Source organism: Pseudorca crassidens, chromosome 20, assembly GCF_039906515.1.
Source record: "Pseudorca crassidens isolate mPseCra1 chromosome 20, mPseCra1.hap1, whole genome shotgun sequence".
Classification (NCBI taxonomy): Eukaryota; Metazoa; Chordata; class Mammalia; order Artiodactyla; family Delphinidae; genus Pseudorca; species Pseudorca crassidens.
Genome location: NC_090315.1, coordinates 43,818,392 through 43,840,956, shown reverse-complemented (window position 1 = coordinate 43,840,956; position 22,565 = coordinate 43,818,392). Strand labels below are relative to the sequence as shown.

The 22,565-nt window shown below is 49.2% G+C and overlaps 2 protein-coding genes and 1 long non-coding RNA gene across 5 annotated transcripts in view; 2 read left to right on the top strand and 1 right to left on the bottom strand.

Moving 5' to 3' along the window:
* Positions 1-331: 331 nt before the first annotated feature.
* LOC137215188 (uncharacterized) lies at positions 332-19,215 on the bottom strand. Of its 2 annotated transcripts, XR_010939202.1 has the most exons (4): positions 18,740-19,215; positions 4,959-5,105; positions 1,413-1,521; positions 332-1,203 (listed from the first exon to the last, which is right to left on the bottom strand). It is a non-coding gene; the product is annotated as an uncharacterized lncRNA (long non-coding RNA). The 2 variants fall into 2 exon arrangements; XR_010939203.1 differs by lacking the exons at positions 332-1,203; positions 1,413-1,521; positions 4,959-5,105 and adding an exon at positions 10,168-11,006.
* AGRP (agouti related neuropeptide) lies at positions 16,998-18,593 on the top strand. Its single transcript, XM_067718642.1, has 3 exons — positions 16,998-17,911; positions 18,070-18,161; positions 18,361-18,593. The coding sequence occupies exons 1-3, from the start codon at positions 17,782-17,784 to the stop codon at positions 18,541-18,543; spliced, it is 405 nt and encodes a 134-aa protein (XP_067574743.1). The 5' UTR covers positions 16,998-17,781; the 3' UTR covers positions 18,544-18,593.
* Positions 19,216-19,313: 98 nt separating the features above from the next.
* Positions 19,314-22,565, top strand: part of ATP6V0D1 (ATPase H+ transporting V0 subunit d1) — a 38,090-nt gene continuing 34,838 nt past the window's right edge. Inside the window, exon 1 of one of the 2 annotated variants that reach the window (XM_067720008.1) lies at positions 19,314-19,547. In XM_067720008.1, the coding sequence (XP_067576109.1) occupies positions 19,418-19,547 (130 nt within the window). In that variant the 5' untranslated portion in view covers positions 19,314-19,417. The remainder of the gene's footprint in view (positions 19,548-22,565) is intronic. The other variant, XM_067720006.1, reaches the window with a different exon arrangement.

The following is a 22,565-nucleotide window of genomic DNA, read 5'->3' as shown; positions in this document are numbered from 1 at the left end:
TGCTCCTGCTCAACTTTACCTCTCATGCCAGGCCTTGTTTGTGTGCTACATCTGGCTTCCTGAACAGTCCCTTGAAATCAAGAGGTTTTTTTTCTCCTCTGTCTTTTTTTGCTCTAGAACTAGGGTTGCCAGATAAAATACCTCGACTCCCTGTTAAACTTGAATTTCAAATAAATAATGAATAACTTTTTAGTATAAGAATGTCCCCGGGCTTCCCTGGTGGCGCAGTGGTTGAGGGTCCACCTGCCGATGCAGGGGACGCGGGTTCGTGCCCCGGTCCAGGAGGATCCCACATGCCGCGGAGCGGCTAGGCCTGTGAGCCATGGCCGCTGGGCCTGCGAGTCTGGAGCCTGTGCTCTGCAACGGGAGAGGCCACAGCAATGAGAGGCCTGCATACCACAAAAAAGAAAGAAAAAAAAAAAAAAGAATGTCCCCAATATTGCACGGGGTATATGTATATACTAAAAAAGTATTCATTGTTTATCTGAAGTTCAAATTTAACTGGGTGTTAATTTTATTTTTTTTTTATTTGCCAAATCTGGCAACCTTACCCAGAACTGGCACATGGTGTTCCATCTGCCCTTTCCTTGCTTCTCTGCATGGGTGACTCCTTTTCCTGAGTCAGGTCTCAGCTTAGAAATACTCTCCCCCAGGAAGACAGTTCTCCCTCCCCCATTCTCAAGCTGAGGCTATAGTTGTCTCATTACTGTGCCTGAGCTGTGCCCCCCAGGCAGGGTAGGTCCACCTCATTCACTGCTAACTCCTCAATCCCTGGTATAGTGTCTAGCACTTGGTGACTACTCAATAAATACTTGTTGAAGGAACAAGTGCTGACCTAGGTCCTAGCTATGGGGCTAGAGGGCTGGCCCACTTCCTGCCTTTCAAGCCCTTCCCCCCAGTAGGGGATGCATCAGTTATCTATCACTGCAAACAAACCACTCCAAAAATTAGTGACTTAGAAACACAGCAGCCATGTAGTTTGCTCACGAATCTACAAAATGAGCAGAGCTCAGCAGGCTCAGCTCTGCACCCCGCACCCCTAACCCCTAACACACACAGCTGGAGTAGGAGAATCCACTTCCAAGATAACTCACTCACATGGCTTTCAAGTTGGTGCTGTATGCTGCTTCTCTCCACACGTGCCTCTCCACAGGGTGGCTGGGGCTTCCTCACAGCGTGACAGCTGCGTTCCAAGAGCAGTATCTCAAAGGAGACAGAAAATGGCAGATGCTAGTTTTCTAAGGCCTAGATCTGGGAACTAGTACAGTGTCACTTCCACCATATTTTATTGGTTAAGTAGTTGCAGAGTCCATATTCAAGGAGAGGGGTCATAGACCCCTGTCTCTAAATGGAACAAGTGCTAAAGAGTTTTGTGACCGTGTTTTAAAGCTACCACAGGAGAGAATACTCACCACAAAGGAATTGACAGAGCGTATCATCAGCACCAGTCTGAGTGTATGACGGTTCATAGGATGCTTTTCTCTCCATGGTGTGCAGCACGGGCCAAAATATTCAGGGAGTCTTAGAGTGACATAGGGCAAGAGGGACAGAGAGAGGAAGCAAGGGAGCAAGACAGAGAGAGAGAGCAGAGAGAGAGGTGTGTGAGGTAAGGAAAGTCGTCCCTCGGAGCAAGAAGAATGTGAGCAACTCAACCAATGTAGGGACTTCCGATAACAGTACCTGAAGGGAGGCTGCACAGTTGGCACCTGTCATGGGTCTGCTGGGATGTTGTAAACAGACAATTTCAAATTGAATTCTTTTCTTTTGGTTTTGAAAAAAAATTAGTCTATAGAAAGCTGACAGAATAGTCAAATGAACAACCCACACACCTGTCACCTAGTGTCACTAACGGTTAACATTTTACCACATTTGCTCTTTGAAAGTAAGTTACAAACAAGACATCTCCCTCCCCAATCCTTTGGCCTGCATTCCCTCTCCCGCCCCACTCCCTCCCACCAACCTTCCCACCCAGCAGTGTACTCTCTGCACCAGTGGTTTCACTTGGGGTGATTTTGTCCCCCAGGGATTATTTGACAATGTCAAATGGAGACTTTTTTTTTTTTTTTTTTTTTTTGTGTGGTACGTGGGCCTCTCACTGTTTGGCCTCTCCCGTTGCGGAGCACAGGCTCCAGACGCGCAGGCTCAGCGTCCATGGCTCACGGGCCCAGCCGCTCCGCGGCATGTGGGATCTTCCCGGACCGGGGCACGAACCCATGTCCCCTACATCGGCAGGCGGACTCTCAACCACTGCGCCACCAGGGAAGCCTGACATTTTTTAAATTACAGTTTTTATTGAGAAAAAATTCACGTAAGATAAAATTCACCATTTAACCATTTTAAGGTGTTTCTTTAGTAAATTCATGATGTGATGCAACCTTCATTGCTAATTCTCAACCATCTCTGACTTTTCTACTTGTTGCACCTGAAGCGGTGCTCCTGACACCTAGAGGGCAGGGGCCAGAAATGCTGCTAAAGTCCCAGAAGAGAGAATTATCTGTCTCCAAAGTGTTGAGGCTGAGAGACCCCATTCTACACCATTAGAGCACCACATCACATCCAAGGAAATAAGCAGCCATTCAGTCGTGTCATCCCTACTGGTCTCAAGAATGCCTTTACAGCATTTTTATTTCAGTTCAGGAGGCCAGGTTCACATGTTTGGTTGTTAGGTCTTTTTAGTCTCTTTTAATATAGAAGAGTATTCTCTGCCCCATACTCAGCCTTTTTGTCTGATTACTTTTTGTAAGAGTTCAGGCCAGTTTTAGCACCTCATTCTGTTTCCATATTTTATTATTATCTTTTTTATTGAAGTGCAGTTGATTTACAGTGCTGTGCCAATCTCTGCTGTACAGCAAAGTGACTCAGTTTTACATACATAGACACATTCTTTTTTTTTTAATATTCTTTTCCATTATGGTTTATCCCAGGAGATTGGATATAGTTCCCTGTTAGCACCATATTCTGGATTTACCTGACTGCTTCCTCAAGATTAGATTCACGTTAAACAATTTTGGTAAGAATATTATATTGGTGATTATTGCATCACATCAGGGGGCCCATAAGATGAGGCTGCTGTGCTATTTATGATGTTGAAACTGGATGATGATGTAGTTCACAAGATAGAAGGTAGCTACCCCCCATACCTCGCCCACCTAAGTATGGGGTCTAGGCAGCCAGCCTAGTTGGCTTACCCTTTCTGAAAAGTAGGCATGGCCTGGGGAGGGTGACTCTCACCCAGTGGGGAATCCTCAGGCCCTCCTCCCTTCTTTCTGCTGCCTTACCTTCTGAGTTCAAGGGGAAGGCCCCAAGAGCTAGTGGTTCCCTTTGCCAACCCCAGGGAGCAGGCCCCAGCCCAGTTCACTGGGAGGCCATGGGAGGACACCTTGTTCCTTGGTTCCCAGGAAGAAGAAAACTGAAGGGCAGACGTGGGCAGAACCCCTCGAGGCTGGAACCTGGAAGCTGAGGGTGTGGACAAGTGGGGGACAGGGGGTTGTGATGCTGGAAACTGCAGGGCCCAGTAGCATTCCTGTGATGAACAACTGGGCAAAAGCTGCACTGAGGTCACTCCCTACCTTATTCCTTTCAGAACGCTCCATCCACCTTTAGGAACCCTCTTTAAATACCAATACCACCTCCTCCAGGTGGTATTTCCTTCCTCCTACCAGTGGTGCAGGAAGAAGGAAATCTTGACTGCTGTTCTCACAGCACTTCAGGCTAGAAAGAACCACTGCCAGGACAAAAATTCTCTCCCGTTACACTGGAAGTGAGAACTTGAGAACCTGCACAATGCTTTTTTTGAGCCAGCATTGAAGCAACATATAAAAATTCAGTTTTCTGGCTTTTCTTGAAACATCTGAAGCTCTGGCAACACTGGGGCTACATCTCCACCTGGTGTCCATGGCTTCCCCTTTCAGGCCAAGCACGCCCCACACCTCCCCAGTATTGAGTATGTGTGTGGCTTTTAGTCTTACTCCTGAACCATTGCCAACGCTGAAGTTGAGAACTATTTCTCTGTACCCATGTCTCCAAAATAAGTATAACAATAAAAGAGAGGTCAAAGAGTCATGCGCTTCAGGGAAAATGGGAGAAGGCACATTTCTTTGTGGAACTGAAGAATATTCCTGTGTACTTACAATGCAATCAAAGGAGGTCTGTATTAAAAATATATATAGGGACTTCCCAGGTGGTCCAGTGGGTAAGACTCCATGCTCCCAATATAGGGGGCCTGGGTTTGATCCCTGGTTGGGGAATTAAATCCTGCTTGTCACAACTGCGCATGCTGCAACTAAAAAGTCCGCATGCCACAACTAAAAAAAAAGAAGATCCCACGTGCTGCAACTAAGACCTGGCGCAGCCAAAATAAATAAATAAATATATATTTTTAAAGTCAAGTTAAAAAATAAACAAACAAACAAAAATATATATATGACCCTAAGTGTCATTGTGTCTTAGCATCATGGTTGGTTGCGAGGGGTTTCGGTGGAATGTCACACTTCTCAGTTTGACTCAGCTCCACCACTTACAAACTTTGTGACCTCAGACAAGACTGTTATGATACCCAGACCCTCTGCAGTTTAAGCTCTCTCTGCACCATCTGAACACAGCCCAACTGCTATCTTAGCAACAGAACACCCTGAGCACATGCTTTCAAGGTTGTGCTGAGGAAGAATGAGATCTCACACCCAAAATCATTCTTTTCTGGGCTGGCAATTTGCCCAGAGTCAACACCTGCCCAAGCCAAAAGCCAAACCTGGCTTACAAGGGCAGATTTTTGGCCCTGACCTTGGCAGAAGGTGCTGTCCCTTGTGATACTCTACCTCCAAGGCCACAGACGAGGCAAGGCCTCTGGAGGTCAGGACATTTGTCACTCACAGGCTGATCTTAGGGATGCCCAGGGTCTGTAAGGGCTCAGCTGGGGTCAAGGGAGGACCAACAGGCCTGCCCAGATCAGAGGAACTCACCGTGAGTTCTCTAGCCACAGACTCCAGCAGTAGATGCCAGCAGGATTTTCAGAACCAGGACCAGTGAATTCTAGGATAAAGATCTCTCCTGTAGGATGCAAGCGAGGAAGCAGGAGGCTTCTGAGGCTGCTGGAAGCCAGTTTGTGTCTACAAAGGGAAACAAGCCTTAGAATGAAGCATTTACCACAAGAGATGTACACAAGAGATGTAAAGAAACTGAAGATATCAGTGGGGAATGCGGTTAGTCTCAAGTAAAAGAAAAACTTAACAGTAGCTTAAACAAATATTTGTTTCATGTTTGTCTCATGCAATAAGATATCAGGAGGTGGGCAGACCAGGGTTGGTGCCACTGCTTTACAATGTTGCGGAGGCATGCTCTGCTTCTCTTGTCCACCATCTTTAGCAAGCTAGTCCATTCTCAAGGTTGTTGCCTCATTGCCTTACGGTCACAAGTTGGCGGCTACAGCTGTAAGCGTTATACTCACATTCTCAGCAGGAAGTTGAAGGGAAAAGAAGCAGAAAAGGGAGACACCTCTGCCAGAGAAGCAACTTTCCCAGAAGCCCTCAACGTAAGTCTTGTGGGTCACAATGTATCCCAGGGACACCATGAACTCTTAGGGAATCTGAGAAAGTTAGTCTGTTTAACTAGGCACTTCCCCAAACAAAAATGGCCTTCTTTTTTGGAGGAGGGGGGAATAGGTATTAGGAAGGCAACCGGCTGTGTCTGCCACATCAACTCCTTCTAAAATCAAAAGGCATTGTATCAAACTTCATCTGAAACCAGCCCTACTTCAGGACTGTTCAATTAAATGAGCCAATAAACTGTGTTTATAATTTAAGACAGTTTGAATCGAGCTTTCTGTTCATTACAACTGCTGTCATCTCATTGATACCATTTTTTTCTTTTTACTATTTTTATTTTGCATTATAAAAAAAACCACCAACAACCAATAACAAACTGCTTTTCTTTACATTCATATGGATTTTAGGAAATTATTTTCTTTGCCCCTGGAGAAATAACCTACAGACAAAAAAATAAGTAGTATCATATTGTGAAATCTGCAAATCCCAGAAGTCAACAGCTTGAAGACACCCCCAAGGACAGGGAAGAAAACAAGTGTCACAAGAGACAAGACGAACACATATCCTGATAGCAAGCTGGGGAAACGACCATTTTCAATGCCATTGAAAGGTGCAAGCCACAGAAGAGTGAATATGGTATGATTCCATTTACATGATGTTCAAAACCAGACAAAACTGTAATAAATGGTGATGGAGCTCTGAACAGTGGTTAACTCTGGGGGCATTATTGACTGAGTGAGGGGAATTGGGAAGACTTCTGCAGTGCTGGAAATGTTATTTTATTTTATTTTTAAAGATTTTTTTTTGATGTGGACCTTTTTTTTTTTTTTTTTTTTTTTTTTTTTGCGGTACGCGGGCCTCTCACTGTTGTGACCTCTCCCGTTGCGGAGCACAGGCTCCGGATGCGCAGGCTCAGTGGCCATGGCTCACGGGCGCAGCCGCTCCGCGGCATGTGGGATATTCCCGGACCGGGAACGAAACCGTGTCCCCTACATCCGCAGGCGGACTCTCAACCACTGCGCCACCAGGGAAGCTCCTCTGAGATTTTTTAACGGAATGCTTGAGAAAGTTTGGTGTTGGAGTTATAATTACCCAACAGTGATTCTGCTGATTCCTTTTGAATTAAGGTATTAAGATCACTACTAACCAAAATACATTAATTGAAAGGTTGGAGATACAGTGAATTCTAATGGTATCCTGTAAACGTATACATGTATTGATAGATAATACTATACAATACAGACCAGCAACACTGGCTAGGGGAATTAGTATCCATGCATGCCCTACTAAGCCTTCCCAGTAGCTAGCTCCATGCTCAGAAAACTCAACTTGCAACCTATAATAACATATTTATCAAGAGTTTAGTACTTGTCACAGGCAGTTTATATTCCCACAGGTCAGGAGTGGCTTATAGGAGATTTTTAAAAATAAAAGTATAGTTGATTTACAATGTTATATTAGTTTCAGGTACACAACATGGTGATTCAATACTTTTACAGAATATACTCCATTTAAAGTTATTATAGGGACTTCTCTAGTGGCCCAGTAGGAAGGACTCCATGCTCCCAATGCAGGGGGCCCGGGTTCGATCCTTGACTGGGGAACTAGATCCCACATGCCGCAGCTAAGAGTCCACATGCCGCAACTAAGACGTGACACAGCCAAAAAATAAATAAATATTAAAAAAAAGTTATTATAAAATATTGGCTATATTCCCTGTGCTGTACCACGGTTTTTTTTTTTAATAAAAATTTATTTAGTTTTGGCTGCGTTGGGTCTTCATCGCTGCACATGGGCTTTCTCTAGTTGCGGTGAACGGGGGCTACTCTTCGTCGTGGCAGACAGGCTTCTCATTGTGGTGGCTTCTCTTGTTGCAGAGCATGGGCTCTAGGCAAGCGGGCTTCAGTAGTTGTGGCACATGGGCTCAGTAGTTGTGGCTCGCGGGCTCTAGAGCACAGGCTCAGTAGTTGTGGGACACGGGCTTAGCTGCTCCACAGCATGTGGGATCTTCCCGGACCAGGGCTTGAACCTGTGTCCCCTGCATTGGCAGGCAGATTCTTAGCCATTGCGCCACCAGGGAAGTCCCCACAGTTTTCTTTTTACCTCTTACCGGTTCTAGTTACTTCATATCCTCACCAACACTTGGTATTGTCAATCTTTTAGTCAATCTAGTCAGTGTATAGTAGTTCTAGTTACTTCATATCCTCGCCAACACTTGGTACTGTCAACCTTTTAGTCATTCTAGTCAGCGTATAGTAGTATCTCATTGTGGTTTTAACTCCCATTTCTCTATGAATTAAATTTCTCTAGTGACATTGAGCACCTTTCCACATGCTTATTGGCCATTGGGAAATCCTTTTTTGTGACGGGTCTGTTCAAGTCCTTTTTCCTTAATGACTATGTAATTCTGCATGAGTCATTTTTTGAGTCTATGCATTGTAATGTTCTTTTCCCAGTTTGTGGCTTTTCACTTTCTTAATTATCTTTAATTAATGACCAGAAGTTCTTAGTTGTTTGTTTGTTTTGGGTGTTTTTGGCCCTGCAGCTTGTAGGATCTTAGTTCTCCCACCAAGGGTTGGAACCTGGGGCCCCAGCAGTGAGAGCACCGAGTCCTAACCACTGGACCGCCAGGGAATTCCCAGAAGTTCTTGGTTTTGTTCTTTTTTTAAAAATTTTATTTATTTATTTATTTGGCTGCATTGGGTCTTTGTTGCTGCGTGCAGGCTTTCTCTAGTTGTGGCAAGCAGGGGCTACTCTTCATCGTGGTGTGCGGGCTTCTCACTGCGGTAGCTTTTCTTGTTGCAGAGCATGGGCTCTAGGCCTGCAGGCTCAGTAGTTGTGGCGCACAGGCTCTGGGTAGCATGGGCTTCAGTAGTTGTAGCGCATGGGCTTAGCTGCTCCGCGGCATGTGGGATCTTCCCAGACCAGGGCTTGAACCCGTGTCCCCTGCATTTGCAGGTGGATTCTTAACCACTGCGCCACCAGGGAAGTCCAAGTTCTTAGTTTTAATGAAGTCAAATTTATCAGTCTTTGATGGTTAGCGCTTTGTCTTATTTAAGAAATCTTTACCTACTCCAAGGTTATAAAGATATTGTTTTGTTTTGTTTTGTTTTTTAAGATATTGTTTTTTTTTCCTAGAATCTTTATTTGTTTTGCCTTCACAATTATGTTGATGATCCATCTCAAATTAATTTTTGTGAAGGCTGCAAAGTACAGGTAAAACAGTCACTTGCTCCCACTCTGTTTATTGAAAATGTTTTCACCCCACTTGAAGAATCTTACGTAGTTAATTTTCAACCATTTTTCTTTTCTAATATATCCACTTAAATATGCATTGCTTTAGCTGCATGCCATTAAGTTTTTTTTTTTTTTTTTTTTTTTGCGGTACGCGGGCCTCTCACTGTTGTGGCCTCTCCCGTTGCGGAGCACAGGCTCCGGACGCGCAGGCTCAGCGGCCATGGCTCATGGGCCCAGCCGCTCCGCGGCATGTGGGATCTTCCCAGTCCGGGGCACGAACCCGTGTCCCCTGCATCGGCAGGCGGACTCTCAACCCCTGCGCCACCAGGGAAGCCCTCCCATTAAGTTTTGATGTATTTCATTATCATTCAGTTTGAAACATTTCTAGTTTCCTTTGTGATTTCTCCTTTGATTCATGGGCTACTTAGAAATGTGGCCACAAGCATAAGGACACTCAGCACAGCTCTACCAGCCAACTGAGCCCACTGGAGCAGCTGCTTAATTTTGTCTTTGTACCCCTGGGAGCTCTGTGGGTGGGTGAAAGATTCCCACAGGCAGGAGGTGTGTGTGGGAAGACACGTTAGGGCTGAGCCCTGTCCCCGAGGCGCACGCACGCGTGCCCCCCCCCCCACACACACCAACCATGCTTCTTCTCCAGCTCTAAAACAAACCCTGGGCCGTGCGAGGAAGGAGGGAAAGCAGGCCAACCCCTTTTTAGCTGAGTAATCAAAGCTAAGTCACTTAAAGCTTTCTGATCTGTAAAACGGGGATGATAATGTTTAGTTACATGTTCTACTGAGAGTTAAATATATGGACTGGGAGTCTTGCTATGGGGCACTGGGTAAACTTGTAGCAGGTAAAGGGATGAGGCAGAGAGGAAAACTTACCTCTATGACAGATCCTGACACAAAGTCTGGCTTTGGCTAGAGTTGGGGAGGAGGACTCCTACCCAGGGCTTTGTGGAGATAGTTTATGCAGGGCCTACAGGGGCAAAAGTGGGGTTGCTGGCAGGGGCCACCCTATGAGTTCTTTCTCCCATATGGGCAAAGGCTTGGTTCCTGGGTGAGAACTGCGCCCAGGGGGACTGGTTTAAGCTGGAAGGTTATCCTTTCCATCCAACACCCCCAGATGATGGCTCCCCCACAGGACTCATTCCCCTCCCAGCTCCCATACCTCCACCTCCTAGACCTTCTTTGTAGCTGGAGGCATAGGAGATGAGGAGGGGTAAAAACAGAAAGGAGTGAGTCCAGAGAACTCTGGGAGCAGCTGCAGCTCTCTCTCCTTTCTTTTTTTTTTTTTAAATTTTATTTATTTATTTATGGCTGTGTTGGGTCTTCGTTTCTGTGCGAGGGCTTTCTCCAGTTGCGGCAAGTGGGGGCCTCTCTTCATCGCGGTGCGTGGGCCTCTCACTATCGCGGCCTCTCTTGTTGCGGAGCACAGGCTCCAGACGCGCAGGCTCAGTAGTTGTGGCTCACGGGCCCAGTCGCTCCGCGGCATGTGGGATCCTCCCAGACCAGGGCTCGAACCCGTGTCCCCTGCATTGGCAGGCAGATTCTCAACCACTGTGCCACCAGGGAAGCCCTCTCTCCTTTCTTGAGCTGACCTTCAGCTCACCTTGAACCTGTCAAGCCAGGTACCGCCTTATCTCACCTCTGTGCCGATTACCCTAGGCTGTATCTTTTTATTTATTTATTTGGCTGCATTGGGTCTTCGTTGCTGCACACGGGCTTTCTCTAGTTGCGGCAAGTGGGGGCTACTCTTCGTTGCGGTGCGCGGGCTTCTCATTGCGGTGGCTTCTCTTGTTGCTGAGCACGGGCTCTAGGCGCGTGGGCTTCAGTAGTTGTGGCTCGTGGGCTCTAGAGCGCAGGCTCAGTAGTTGTGCTGCATGGGTTTAGTTGTTCCGCGGCATGTGGAATCTTTCTGGACCAGGGCTCAAACCCGTGTGCCCTGCATTGGCAGGCAGATTCTTAACCACTGCGCCACCAGGGGAGTCCTAGGCTGTGCCTTTTTGCCTATGTCCAGAGTTCCTGTAGCCTCTCTTCTTACTTGCACAGAACATGAGTGGCAGGGATGAGCAGGTTGAGAACTCCTGGGTCTTTAGCAGGAAGAGCAGTTTCTAGGTTGAGAGTCATTTCCAGACAGTCCAGTGGTTCTTGTTGTGCAAACACCTTTGTTCCTGGGGCTCCAGCTGAGCCACTGAACGTCCTCACGAAGTCAGGTTGCTCCATTCTATGGGGATGGATTAGAAACAATTTAGGGGACATCCCAAGTGCCTCTCCCTAGCCCAACAGTGCCATGCCTCTGTGGAGGGTTGCTGGGGACTCAATTTCACTCCCCAGAAATTCTGTTATACCCAAGAGTCCTCTTATCACTTGGAATGGAACAATCTCTGCACCACTTTGGTGGGTTTCCTGTGAGTGTGGGTGCTGATGTCCTGCTTTGGACATGTTAAGGCATGGATACCCTGTGGCAGAAGGTAGGGTCCTGCAACACCTCCAGAAACTGAAGATTTCACCCAGAAAAGTAGGACCTGGCAGGCAGGAGGAGGGACTGGTTACCTCTCTGGATGTCTTAAGATTTGGACACTAGGGGTTGTAGATGTCTTTAGAATGGGTTGAAGTTGGCGTTTAGGATGGCCTTTGCCACCTTGGAGGGGCCCATGAATCCAAACTGCAAGTCACATCCTATGAGTCAGATTGGCTGGGCCTATTTGTTTTCCCTGTCCCTTTTGTGAAATTTCATCTGAGCGCTCCAGCCACAGCTCAGGTGTTCTGGGGACCCCAATAAAGGGCCCATTACCAGCACTGAAGGGGAGGCCTGTGGGGGGAGAGGAAGAGGGAGTTAGAGCAAGGCCCGAGGGGGAAGGAGTGTCTCTGGGCCTGAGCCCCCTTACAGTCAGGGGAAGGGCTGTTCCATCCACCAGTTGGCCCTGAACCATGCTCTGCTCTCCCTGGCTTGACCCCAGCCTACCCTTTCATTGGCAACAGACAAGCCCATGAAGCCTGGCTGACCCCAGAAATCAGGAGCTTCAGGTCGCCACGGCCTCTGACCAAACCGTGAAGTATAGAGCCCTTGGCATAGTGCTCGTCATGCAGCATGTGCTCAAATAGTTCTTAAATGAATGGGAGAATGGCAAGCACTGGCATTCATGCAACAAACATGACTCTCCCACCTAGGGGGTCCTGATCACAGTGGGACCCCCTCCAGCTGAGGGCTTAAGAGACACCAGCCTGGAAGACCTAAATAGACTTTTCTCCCAAGAAGACATACAGGTGGCCAATATGCACATGAAAAGATGCTCAGCATTGCTAATTATTAGAGAAATGCAAATCAAAACTACAGTGAGGTACCACCTCACACTGGTCAGAATGGCCATCATTAAAAAGTCTGCAGGGACTTCCCTGGTGGTGCAGTGGTTAAGAATCCTCCTGCCAATGCAGGGGACACAGGTTCAAGCCCTGGTCCGGAAAGATCCCACATGCCGCGGAGCAACTAAACCCATGTGCCACAACTACTGAGCCTGCGCTCTAGAGCCCGCGAGCCACAACTACCGAGCCCACGAGCCGCAACTACTGAAGCCCACGCACCACAACGAAGAGTAGCCTCCGCTCGCTGCAACTAGAGAAAGCCCGTGCACAGCAACGAAGACCCAACGCAGCCAAAAATAAATAAATAAAATAAATAAATTTATTTTTTAAAAAAAGTCTGCAAATAACAAATGCTGGAGAGGGTGTGGAGAAAAGGGAACCCTCCTATGCTGTTGGTGGGAAAGTAAATTGGTGCAGCCACTATGGAGAACAGTATGGAGGTTCCTCAAAAAACTAAAAATAGAGTTGCCATGTGATCCGGAATCCCACTACTGGGCATATATCTGGACAAAACTATAATTCGAAAAGATACAAGCACCCCTATGTTCATAGCAGCACTATTCACAATAATCAAGACATGGAAACAACCTAAATGTCCATTGACAGATGAATGGTTAAAGATGTGGTGTGTGTGTGTGTGTGTGTGTGTGTATATATATATATACACACACAATGGAATATTACTCAGCCATGAAAAGAATGAAATAATGCCATTTGCAGCTACATGGATGGATCTAGAGATTATCATACTAAGCAAAGTAAGTCAGAAAGAGAAAGACAAATACCATATGATATCGCTTGTATGTGGAATCTAAAATATGACACAAATGAACTTATCTATGAAACAAAAACAGACTCCCAGACATAGAGAACAGACTTGTAGTTGCCAAGGGGGGGAGGGGGAGGGCTGATTGGGAGGTTGGGACTAGCAGATGCAAACTATTATACATAGAATGGATAAACAACAAGGTCCTATTATATAGCACAGGGAACTATATTCAATATCCTGTAATGAACCATAATGGAAAATAATATGAAAAAGAACATATATATGTATAACTGAATCACTTTGCTGTACACCAGAAGCTAACACAACATTCTGAGTCAACTATATTCAATCAAAAAAAATATAGATATGGGAACATATGTATATGTATAACTGATTCACTTTGTTATAAAGCAGAAACTAACACACCATTGTAAAGCAATTATACTCTAATAAAGATGTTAAAATATATATATATATACACACATATATATATGTATATATACACCAGCCTGGGATAACCCCCTTCCATCCTGCTCCCCTCCCTGGATTAATGAGGGGGCCGCACCTCTCCAAGCACCCTCTGGCTTTTGGAAGTCCTACAGATGAGCCATGGCGCCAGGGACAGCGTGCTGGGTGAGGATCCACCTATCAGAATGAAGCTAGGGCTTCCCTCGTGGCACAGTGGTTAAGAATCCACCTGCCAATGCAGGAGACACAGGTTCGAGCCCTTGTCCGGGAAGATCCCACATGCCGCGGAGCAGCTAAGCCCGTGCGCCACAACTACTGAGCCTGCGCTCTAGAGCCCTCAAGCCACAGCTACTGAGCCCGCGTGCCACAACTACTGAAGCCCATGAGCCTAGAGTCCATGCGAGAAGCCACTGCAATGAGAAGCCTGAGCACTGCAATGAAGAGCAGCCCCCGCTCACTGCAACTAGAGAAAAGCCCGCGCGCGGCAACGAAGACCCAATGCTGCCAAAAATAAATTAATAAATAAATAAATTTAAATAAAAATATGTTTTTTTTAAAAAAGGATGAAGCTGGATTAGGAGAGCCAGTGGGTGCTCTGCTTCCACCTGTGGGACAAAGCAGGAACAGCACCCTTGGGTGACAACTACCTTGCTGGAGGAAAAAGAGGAGGAGGGGTAGGGATCAAGCATCCCTCCTTGTCCCCACACTTGATCTTTGGCACAGAGCATCCACACTCTCCCCCTTCTCCTCCTTGAAGTCAGGGTCCCTATGCTTGGGGTCCAACCTCAGCCTTACGAAGTAGGCTTTGCATCCTCCCAGGTCTGCCAAATCCTCCGCCCAGAACATGCCGCACATTTCTGAAGGTCTTTCTGCCAAAAAGCATTGTCCTGGGAACATCAAGCCAGTTCCAGACCCAAAAAATCACTCACGCAGTGTTTGTACTCAGCAAATGGAAAGGGGTCCTGAGGAACCTTTTATAGACTACTAGGTGTAGGCAAGTGTTCATCAGGAAGAGAGATAGGGACTTCTCTGGTGGTGCAGTGGTTAAGAATCCGCCTGCCAATGCAGGGAACACGGGTTCAATCCCTAGTCCAGGAAGATCCCACATGCCGTGGAGCAACTAAGCCCGTGTGCCACAACTACTGAGCCTGCGTGCCACAACTTCTGAAGCCCGCGCACCTAGAGTCCGTGCTCCGCAACAGGAGAGGCCACCGCAGTGAGAAACCCGTGCACCGCAGTGAAGAGAAGCCCCCACTCATCTCAACTAGAGAAAGCCCACAGGCAGCAACGAAGACCCAACGCAGCCCAAAATAAATAAATTTCTTTTTTTTAAAAAGGGAAGGGCTTCCCTGGTGGCACAGTGGTTGAGAGTCCGCCTGCCGATGAAGGGGACACGGGTTCGTGCCCCGGTCTGGGAGGATCCCACATGCCGCGGAGCGGCTGTGCCCGTGAGCCATATCCGCTGAGCCTGCGCGTCCGGAGCCTGTGCTCCGCAGTGGGAGTGAGAGGCCCGCGTACCGCCAAAAAAGAAAAAAGGGAAGAAAGATAAACTTAAAGATCAACAAATGCTAGGAAAATAGAAAATCATGGGAAGGCAGAAACTTAATTGTAACAAAATTTGGTGAATCAAGCCAAAGACTGATTATTGGCAAAGATTAATAAAATTTGATAAACCAATGGAAAATTAACTTTAAATACAGATTTACAATTCATAGATAGACATATAGAGATACAGAGTTATAACAAGAAACCCACAGGCTGTGTTTTGGCCAATTCAGTGGTGATGGGAGGGCAGCTGGGTGGGGTGGGAAGGGGCATAAACAAATGTTTTATTATGGAAAATTTCAAACATATACAAAAGTAGCAGTATTAGGATAACGAAGCCCATGTACCCACCACCCAGCTTCAACAATTACCAGCTCATGAAAAATTCTGTTTCATCTATATCACCTCCTGCTATCCCCCCTACTTCAGATTATTTTGAGGCAAATACCATATTTCATATAATTTTATCAGTAAATATATCATTTTTCTCTAAAAGAATCTTTTTTTTAAAAAAAAATCATGACTACAATACCATTATCACAACTAAAAAAGTTAACAGTTATTCCTTAATGTCATCAAATATCCAGTGTTTATATTTCTTTGGTCTTTCCACTGTGTTTTTTTTCTTTTTGTTTTTTTGGCCACGATGAGCAGGATGTGGGATCTTAGTTCCCCGACCAGGGATCGAACCCATGCCCCCTGCAGTGGAAGCGCAGAGCCTTCCCTGAACCACCAGGGAAGTCCCACTGTTCCACTTTGGTTGTTGGTTTTCTTGACTGTCTTCCCCACTGGATCCGATCAGGGACCTTGGCAGCCCCTGCTGTCCATGGATGGGGCCAATACACCTGTGTTCACACACCCAAGTGAAGACAGCCACTGATCTGTAGGTGAGCAAAGACACTAAGGGCCTAGCTGGCAGGAGCACCCCCGTTCCAAGATGAAGAGCTGTCCTTAGCATGAGCGCTGACCAGGCTCAGCCAGGTGCTCAGAGCCCCCGCCTCACCTCACCTGGGGCACCCTGCCAAAATACTCACACAGTCCCTGCTCCTTACCACCATCTCTTCAGCCAGAACCTGCAAGGATGGGGCCAGGGCATAAAGATTTGGGGAAAATGTCTCGGGTACATTTGATGTATTACCCTTCCTGAGCTCCATGTGGCCCAACCAAGATGGGGGCACACCTGGGTGCCTGATACCTTCACCCTGCACCACTATAAGAAACCCCTGGGGTGGGCCACTGAGCCCAGCTATGGCTTCTGGGAAACAAAGGTTAATGTCAGTTGCCAGGGAGGCCTTGACACCAGGTCTGCTTTGTGACAGAGTCACCAAAACAGCCAGCACCATTCCCGGGGGAGAAATGGGGACTGGCCCTTTGTTGGATTATCCATGGACCACCTCCCCAGAGGGGCTTTCCCTCACTCCCCTGCTCCTCCCCTGGGCCATAGTAGGTGACCCTCTGAGCTCCTAGGACTGTTACCCTGGGCCAACCACAAGCGAGTCCAATGCCAGCCTGATCCCAGAATAGACATCAATGCCCATCTGTGGAAGAAGACTGCCACAGGCTCACCCTCTGCAGAGCGCCCCTCTCCACACAACTCTCTCCCCAAGACCAATTGCTATGTTGACACCAGGCCAGAAGCTGCCAGATGATAACCTATGGTTTCCAACTGCTTTCTGGAAGGACTTCCTCAGGCCTCGCCCTGGTCAGAATAGCCCAAACAGCCTCTACATCCTCCTCCAGCTGTCTTGGGCCAGCTGTTTGTATACTGAGTCCTGGAAGCTGACTCAGCCTGCATCCCCTTCCCCAAGTGGCAAGTGTGTAATAAAGTGCCCTTGGCGGGGCCGGTGAGGGAAGGCTGGGGCAGGTGGGGTCCTGTGTGTCCCACCATCTCTATGAAAGGGCAGTCCTCACATCTGCCCCGTGCTGATGAGACCAGGCGTGGGCACAGTCCTGACAACGCAGGGCGGAAAGGAGCAGCCATTAGCACTAATGAGGCAGGCGGCCTGAAAGCTTTTTACTTTGAAGCTCCTCGTCCACCCAGGGAACAGTCCGTTCGGCCACCTTGGCTTCCAGGAACCCCAGGCAGAAAAGGGTGCGGGGGCAGGAGCAGGGCTGGGGTTTTGGAGAAGCCTGGAGGAAGAAGGGGGAGGAGAGGTAGGACCAGAGATGGAGGCAGAGGGCCTGCTTTTGGCTAAGTGGGCTTCTCCCCTCCCCTCTCTCCCCTCAAAAACCCAGGGTCTAGGTCTCCACCCCAACCCCACCCCGCTCTGGTCACTGGCCCATCACCCCCTCCAATGCCCTTGACCCAAGTTCCTGGAAGCAAAGAGAACATGCCATGCGTAGGGTCTGAATGAGCATCTCCGGGGCCACAAATTAAATTAAGTGTTCAGGGCCGCCTTCCTTGTTATTGCTAATGGCTCCAGCCTACCCATCCCCATTCCCCAGGTCCCTGTCCTGGGGAATGAATGTGGGGGCCCTGGGCATCCTATCTTGTTCCCAAACTTTGATTGGTTCCTGGAGACCTCACTCCAAACTGGAGATGGGTACCCCTCTTATAGAGCCCAGGTTCCAGTGAGAGAGGCCTGAACTGTGCCCCCACCCTCTGGGGGGGCGCCCTCATGCCCTGGCTGCAGGGAGCAGTCACGTGTGGGCCCTTCATTAGACCCTGCCATATAAACCGAGGGCATGGGGTGGCCAGGAACTCTTGGGGCAAGGATCCAGCAAGCAGAGGTAAGTCCTCAGGTTGGGCAGAGACTCCTACTCTCTAGGGGTCTTCTGTCTGGGATAGGGCACTTAGAGGGTGTTCTAGGGATGAAGAGGGACTAAGTGGTGGGTCTTCCTGCTGAGCCAGGCCATGCTGACCACAGTGCTGCTGAGTTGTGCCCTGCTGCTGGCAATGCCCGCCGGGCAGGGGGCCCAGATGGGCTTGGCTCCCCTGGAGGGCATCGGAAGGCCTGACCAAGCCTTGTTCCCAGAGCTCCAAGGTCAGTGTGGGCAGGGGTGGGGATGGGTGGGGCCTGGACACTCTCTGGCCACGAACTATTCTGCCTGGTATGAGCCCTCTTTCCCCCTTCCCAATCCTAGGCCTGGGAGGTGGGTGTCTTGTGCATGGGGGTTTCTGTTCTCACATCATCTGTCCCAGGCCTGGGCCTGCAGCCCCCACTGAAGAGGACAACGGCAGAACAGGTGGAAGAGGCTCTGCTGCAGGAGGCAGAGGCCAAGGCCTTGGCAGAGGTAACTGCTCAGGAAAAGGGCTGAGGCCACAATCTCTGGGTGGGGGGATCAGGCATCAACCTCCATCTCCACTTCGGTGACCCTCTCACTTGGGGTGACACTGCAGACCATCCCTCCCCATGCTCCACTGACGTCTCCCCTTGATTGGGTCAGGTCCCTGAAGCTGCCGCTGAAGGCCCATGTTACCCAACCCCTGCAGGTGCTAGATCCGGAAGGACGCAAGCCGCGCTCCCCGCGTCGCTGCGTAAGGCTGCATGAGTCCTGTCTGGGACACCAGGTACCATGCTGCGACCCATGTGCCACGTGCTACTGCCGTTTCTTCAACGCCTTCTGCTACTGCCGCAAGCTGGGTACTGCCGCGAACCCCTGCAGCCGCACCTAGTTGGCCGACGTCGGGGTCGGGGCTGGGGCAGGGGAGCGACAATAAAGGATGGGACCAACCCCAGGGTTGTGGTGTTATTTCGAACGTGACCGTCGGAGGGGGGAGGTCATGGCAGGGGCAAAGGTGTCTCCAAGCCAAGACACCACACACACATCCCTACCCCAGGGCCTGCGCTATCCCATCATGAGTCACTTACATGCATGCTCTTAGAGTGCCAGGCGTCGTTGGGAGAAGCAGAGGAGGGCCGCGCTCCTACCCTCGAGAATCTTATATAATAAATGAGGGGAAGGGAGGGCACAACGCAGCATAGGAGCTGTAGCTCCCAGCAGGCTAACAAAACATTAGGGTCCAGGGCCTGCTTGCGTTAACTCGACGCGTGACCCGCAGCGAAGCCTTCCCCTCACCGGACTTCAGTTCCTCTCAGGGGAAGGCTGACAACAGTCTGGAATATTTCCAAGCATAAGAAGCGCCGCCCACTCCCATCTTTACTCCTCTGGCCGCCACAGCACCACGTGCACCAGACTCGGGAAATCTAGAGTGAAGGCCCAATGGAATCCCCGCGGCCACGGGCGCCACCACGCGCTCGGCCTTGAACACTCCAAGCCGCTCCCGCCGGAGAGCAGGAGGCCCTCTTCCCCTCAGCGCGCAGGCGCCAGTGGGCGGTCCCCAGCCCACACCTGCGCAACCGTTCCGCGAGAAACCACCCGGAAGCCGGGCGCCGCTCAGAGCCCCGCCCCGTTGTGGTCACGTGGGCCGCTTGCGCGTCACCTGATGCGCTTGACAGCCCGCTGCGGGCGCCGCGTCAGCTGATCTTGGAGTTGTGCTGCGTGCCGGCAGGTCCGGGTCCTCCGGTCCAGCCGCCCCCGCCGCAGCCATGTCGTTCTTCCCGGAGCTTTACTTCAACGTGGACAATGGCTACTTGGAGGGACTGGTGCGCGGCCTGAAGGCCGGGGTGCTCAGCCAGACGGACTACCTCAACCTGGTTCAGTGCGAGACGCTCGAGGGTGAGCCGCGGGGCCGGGCTGCGGGGCCTCGAAAGGCCGGCAGGGAGGCCGGCGCGGGCCTGAAGGTTCTGAGGTCTGGGAGTGGAAGCTGGGGGTTCTCGAAGGGCCTGAGAGGTTGGGGAACCGGATCCGGGCCTGAGAGGCCTGCTGGGAATCCGGGGGCTAATGGCGGGTGCGCCGGAAGGGAATATACCTCCATTTGCGGCTCCGTGTGGGCCCAAACGCAAACAAGGCTTTAAGAACCGCAGTGGTTCGCCTCTGCTGGGACCACTTCTTCCCCGTTCTGCCCACCATTGTAGTTTGAAAGAGAGGGTCTCTCGGGAGTGGTTAGCTGGTGTGAGATGTGCTCGTACAAGTCTCTTTACCCTGACGTAGCCAGAGAGCTGTCTCGTGGCAAAGCTTAGGGAAGCTAAGCGGAAAAGTCCCCGGCTTTCCCTCCCAGCACATACACCAAGGGCTTTGGGCTCATTGTGTCTTCACGTTGGCCTGCGCAGTGAGCCTTTCTGGGGAATTACTGAGCCAGCTTAGCGAGAGTTTCCTCCCATCGCCGATCCACTGGCTGAACGGTCTTCTGAAGGCCCTGTTTGGGAGAGCCCTGAAAGTCGGGAAGTTCATACACCTGTATTTGACAATAATTCCCACCCGCTCCATGAGGGTGCCTGTTCAGACAGGGTTTCCTAGCACAAGAATGGTGAGAAGCTGAGTTCCACTTTTTCTCAGGACACACAGCTCCAAAGTGGAATTGCCTCTGTGAGGCGCAGCATCAGATTTACTGAATTAGAGACTTCCCTGATTCCAGTCTTCTCTTCCTCCTCCCGCTACCCACCGCCGCCCCCCAGGTGGTAGTGAAGGGCACAGTGGCTGGGCTGTGAGTTCCCATCCCTGACCTCCAGATGATATCCTCGAACAGAGGTACTGCTAGCCTCCTGGTTGGTAGCTGGAGGGGGAAGATGCCCAGATGATTCGCCTTCTGGAGAAAATTTTCTCATCATAAACTTACTGAGGTTAAAAGTGAGCTCAGTTAAAAAAGCAGTTATGTACCTTGCAAATTGGATCTGTAATGTGAAAATAAATACCTTTAAGTTTTAAAACTTACTGCAGTTCAAATACAGTTGGGGGCATTATGGTTTTAACATAGATGTGCAAGAAAAGTCTTTCACCTCCCTTATGAGAGTGGAGGTGGGGAAGGAGAGGAGAGCACTTTAGGGTGCTGGGTTGTAGGAACTTGACAGCAACCTCATTGTCCTCACTGTGGCAAACAGAGGAGAAACAGAGAGAGGCTGCACAGGGCAGGGCTTGGCACACAGTGGTATTTAATGGGAGTTTTGTGGACTGATTGGGACTGAAGGAAGATCTTTATTTGCTTAAATCTGAATGCGGACACCATTGATTACCAACTGGCATTTGGTAAACTTGTTTCTCTTCTAGGCTTTCCTCATTCCTGCTGCCCTCCTACCCCACCCGTGTAGAGCTTCTGGGGGCACGGGGTTCCCATCTTCCCAGCAGACCCTCCATCATCCCCCATAAACATGTTAAGCCATTCTTCCTACAGCACTGCTCACACATGATCCCCTTGTGGATCACCATCCAGCCCTTTAGTGTGACATTCAGGGATTCCCTCGCTCTTTCACACATGTTCCTTTCCTTCATGCAAGCCATCCCCCAGCTTTTGGTGCACATTGTGTGGTGGACTTTGAACTTTCAAATCTGACTTTGAATCCCAGCCGCACCAATTACTGAATCACTTTAGGCAAGTTATTTAACACCTCTGGGTCTTGGGTTCATCATCTGACACATTAACAGCACCTATCTCACAAGGTTGAGAGATGTCAACAAGTTATTATGTGTAAAACACTTAACTCAGCACCAAGCACAGAATAAGTGCTAGGTAAATGTTAGCTCGTTTCAGTATTATTTGCACTAGCCATTTTCTCTGCTTCCTTCTTACTCCCGTGAAACCCAGTGATTCCCACCCTTTAAGGCCCAGACCCAGTACCATCCCATCTTAGAACCCCTTTGTGGACACGCTAGGCTAGAATGTTGTCCCCCTCCATCCAGTTGCAGCTCTTGTGTTTGTTTGTGCTGCTTTCCTAGAAGTCTGTCAACACAGAGTTTGAGATTCTTGGGACTCTAGGCTGGAGATGCTCAGGACTTTCAGGGGCTGGAGATAACCAGAGGCGGGAAGGATTGACCAGAAACTCCACTTGTCCTCTACAGAAAGGCCTTCTCTGCTCCTGAAGGTCACCCCAGAGGCCTGACCTCCAGCCCTTTGTTGCTGGGTGTTTTTGCTTCCTTATCTCCAGGGAAAAGGGAAAGGGGGGGGAGAGGGGAGGGAGGTGGGAAGGAGAGACCAAGGAAGCCTGTGGTCCCTATGAAATCTGTAGGTGTGTCCTGAGATGATGAGGTTTCCAAAGAACATGTTTTAGAAGTGGAACAGTTTCCTGAAGGCTCAGGACATTGGGTGGAGGGTGTTTATTTGTTCTGCAAGGTACAGGAAGTACATATAGACGCTCCACCCCACCCTAGCCTTCCTTCTTGGCTTCTACTCCATCAGGGCATCTGCTACTGACCTCTTTTGCTAGAACTCAGCCTCTTAGGACCGCTGAAGTCCATGTATCCTCCATTGTCCATCTTGCTTGATTGTCTCTTCTCAGAAGTAGGAGAAGTTCCTAGCCCTTGGTGAACTGAGGGAACAGAGCTAGGTGGTCACAAAAGCTCTTTTCAGCTCTGAGTGTTTTGGAGGTGTTGAGTACCTTCTAGAAGTTGGGTCCTGTGCTAGGGACTTGTGGGGAAGAGGAGGTGGGTCAGAGATACACAAAGAGAAATCATACAGGATTACTTTGAATGTTTTCATTCATTCCACATATACTTGTAAAGCACCTCTTTTATGCCAGGCACAGCAGTAGGGTCTGAGGTACTTTGTTGAATGATGTTCCCCTTGACCCTCATAGTCTGGGGGTGGAGGTCAGTGGGGCCAGAAGACATTAAGAGATCAGTGTAGCATAGCGGTTACAAATG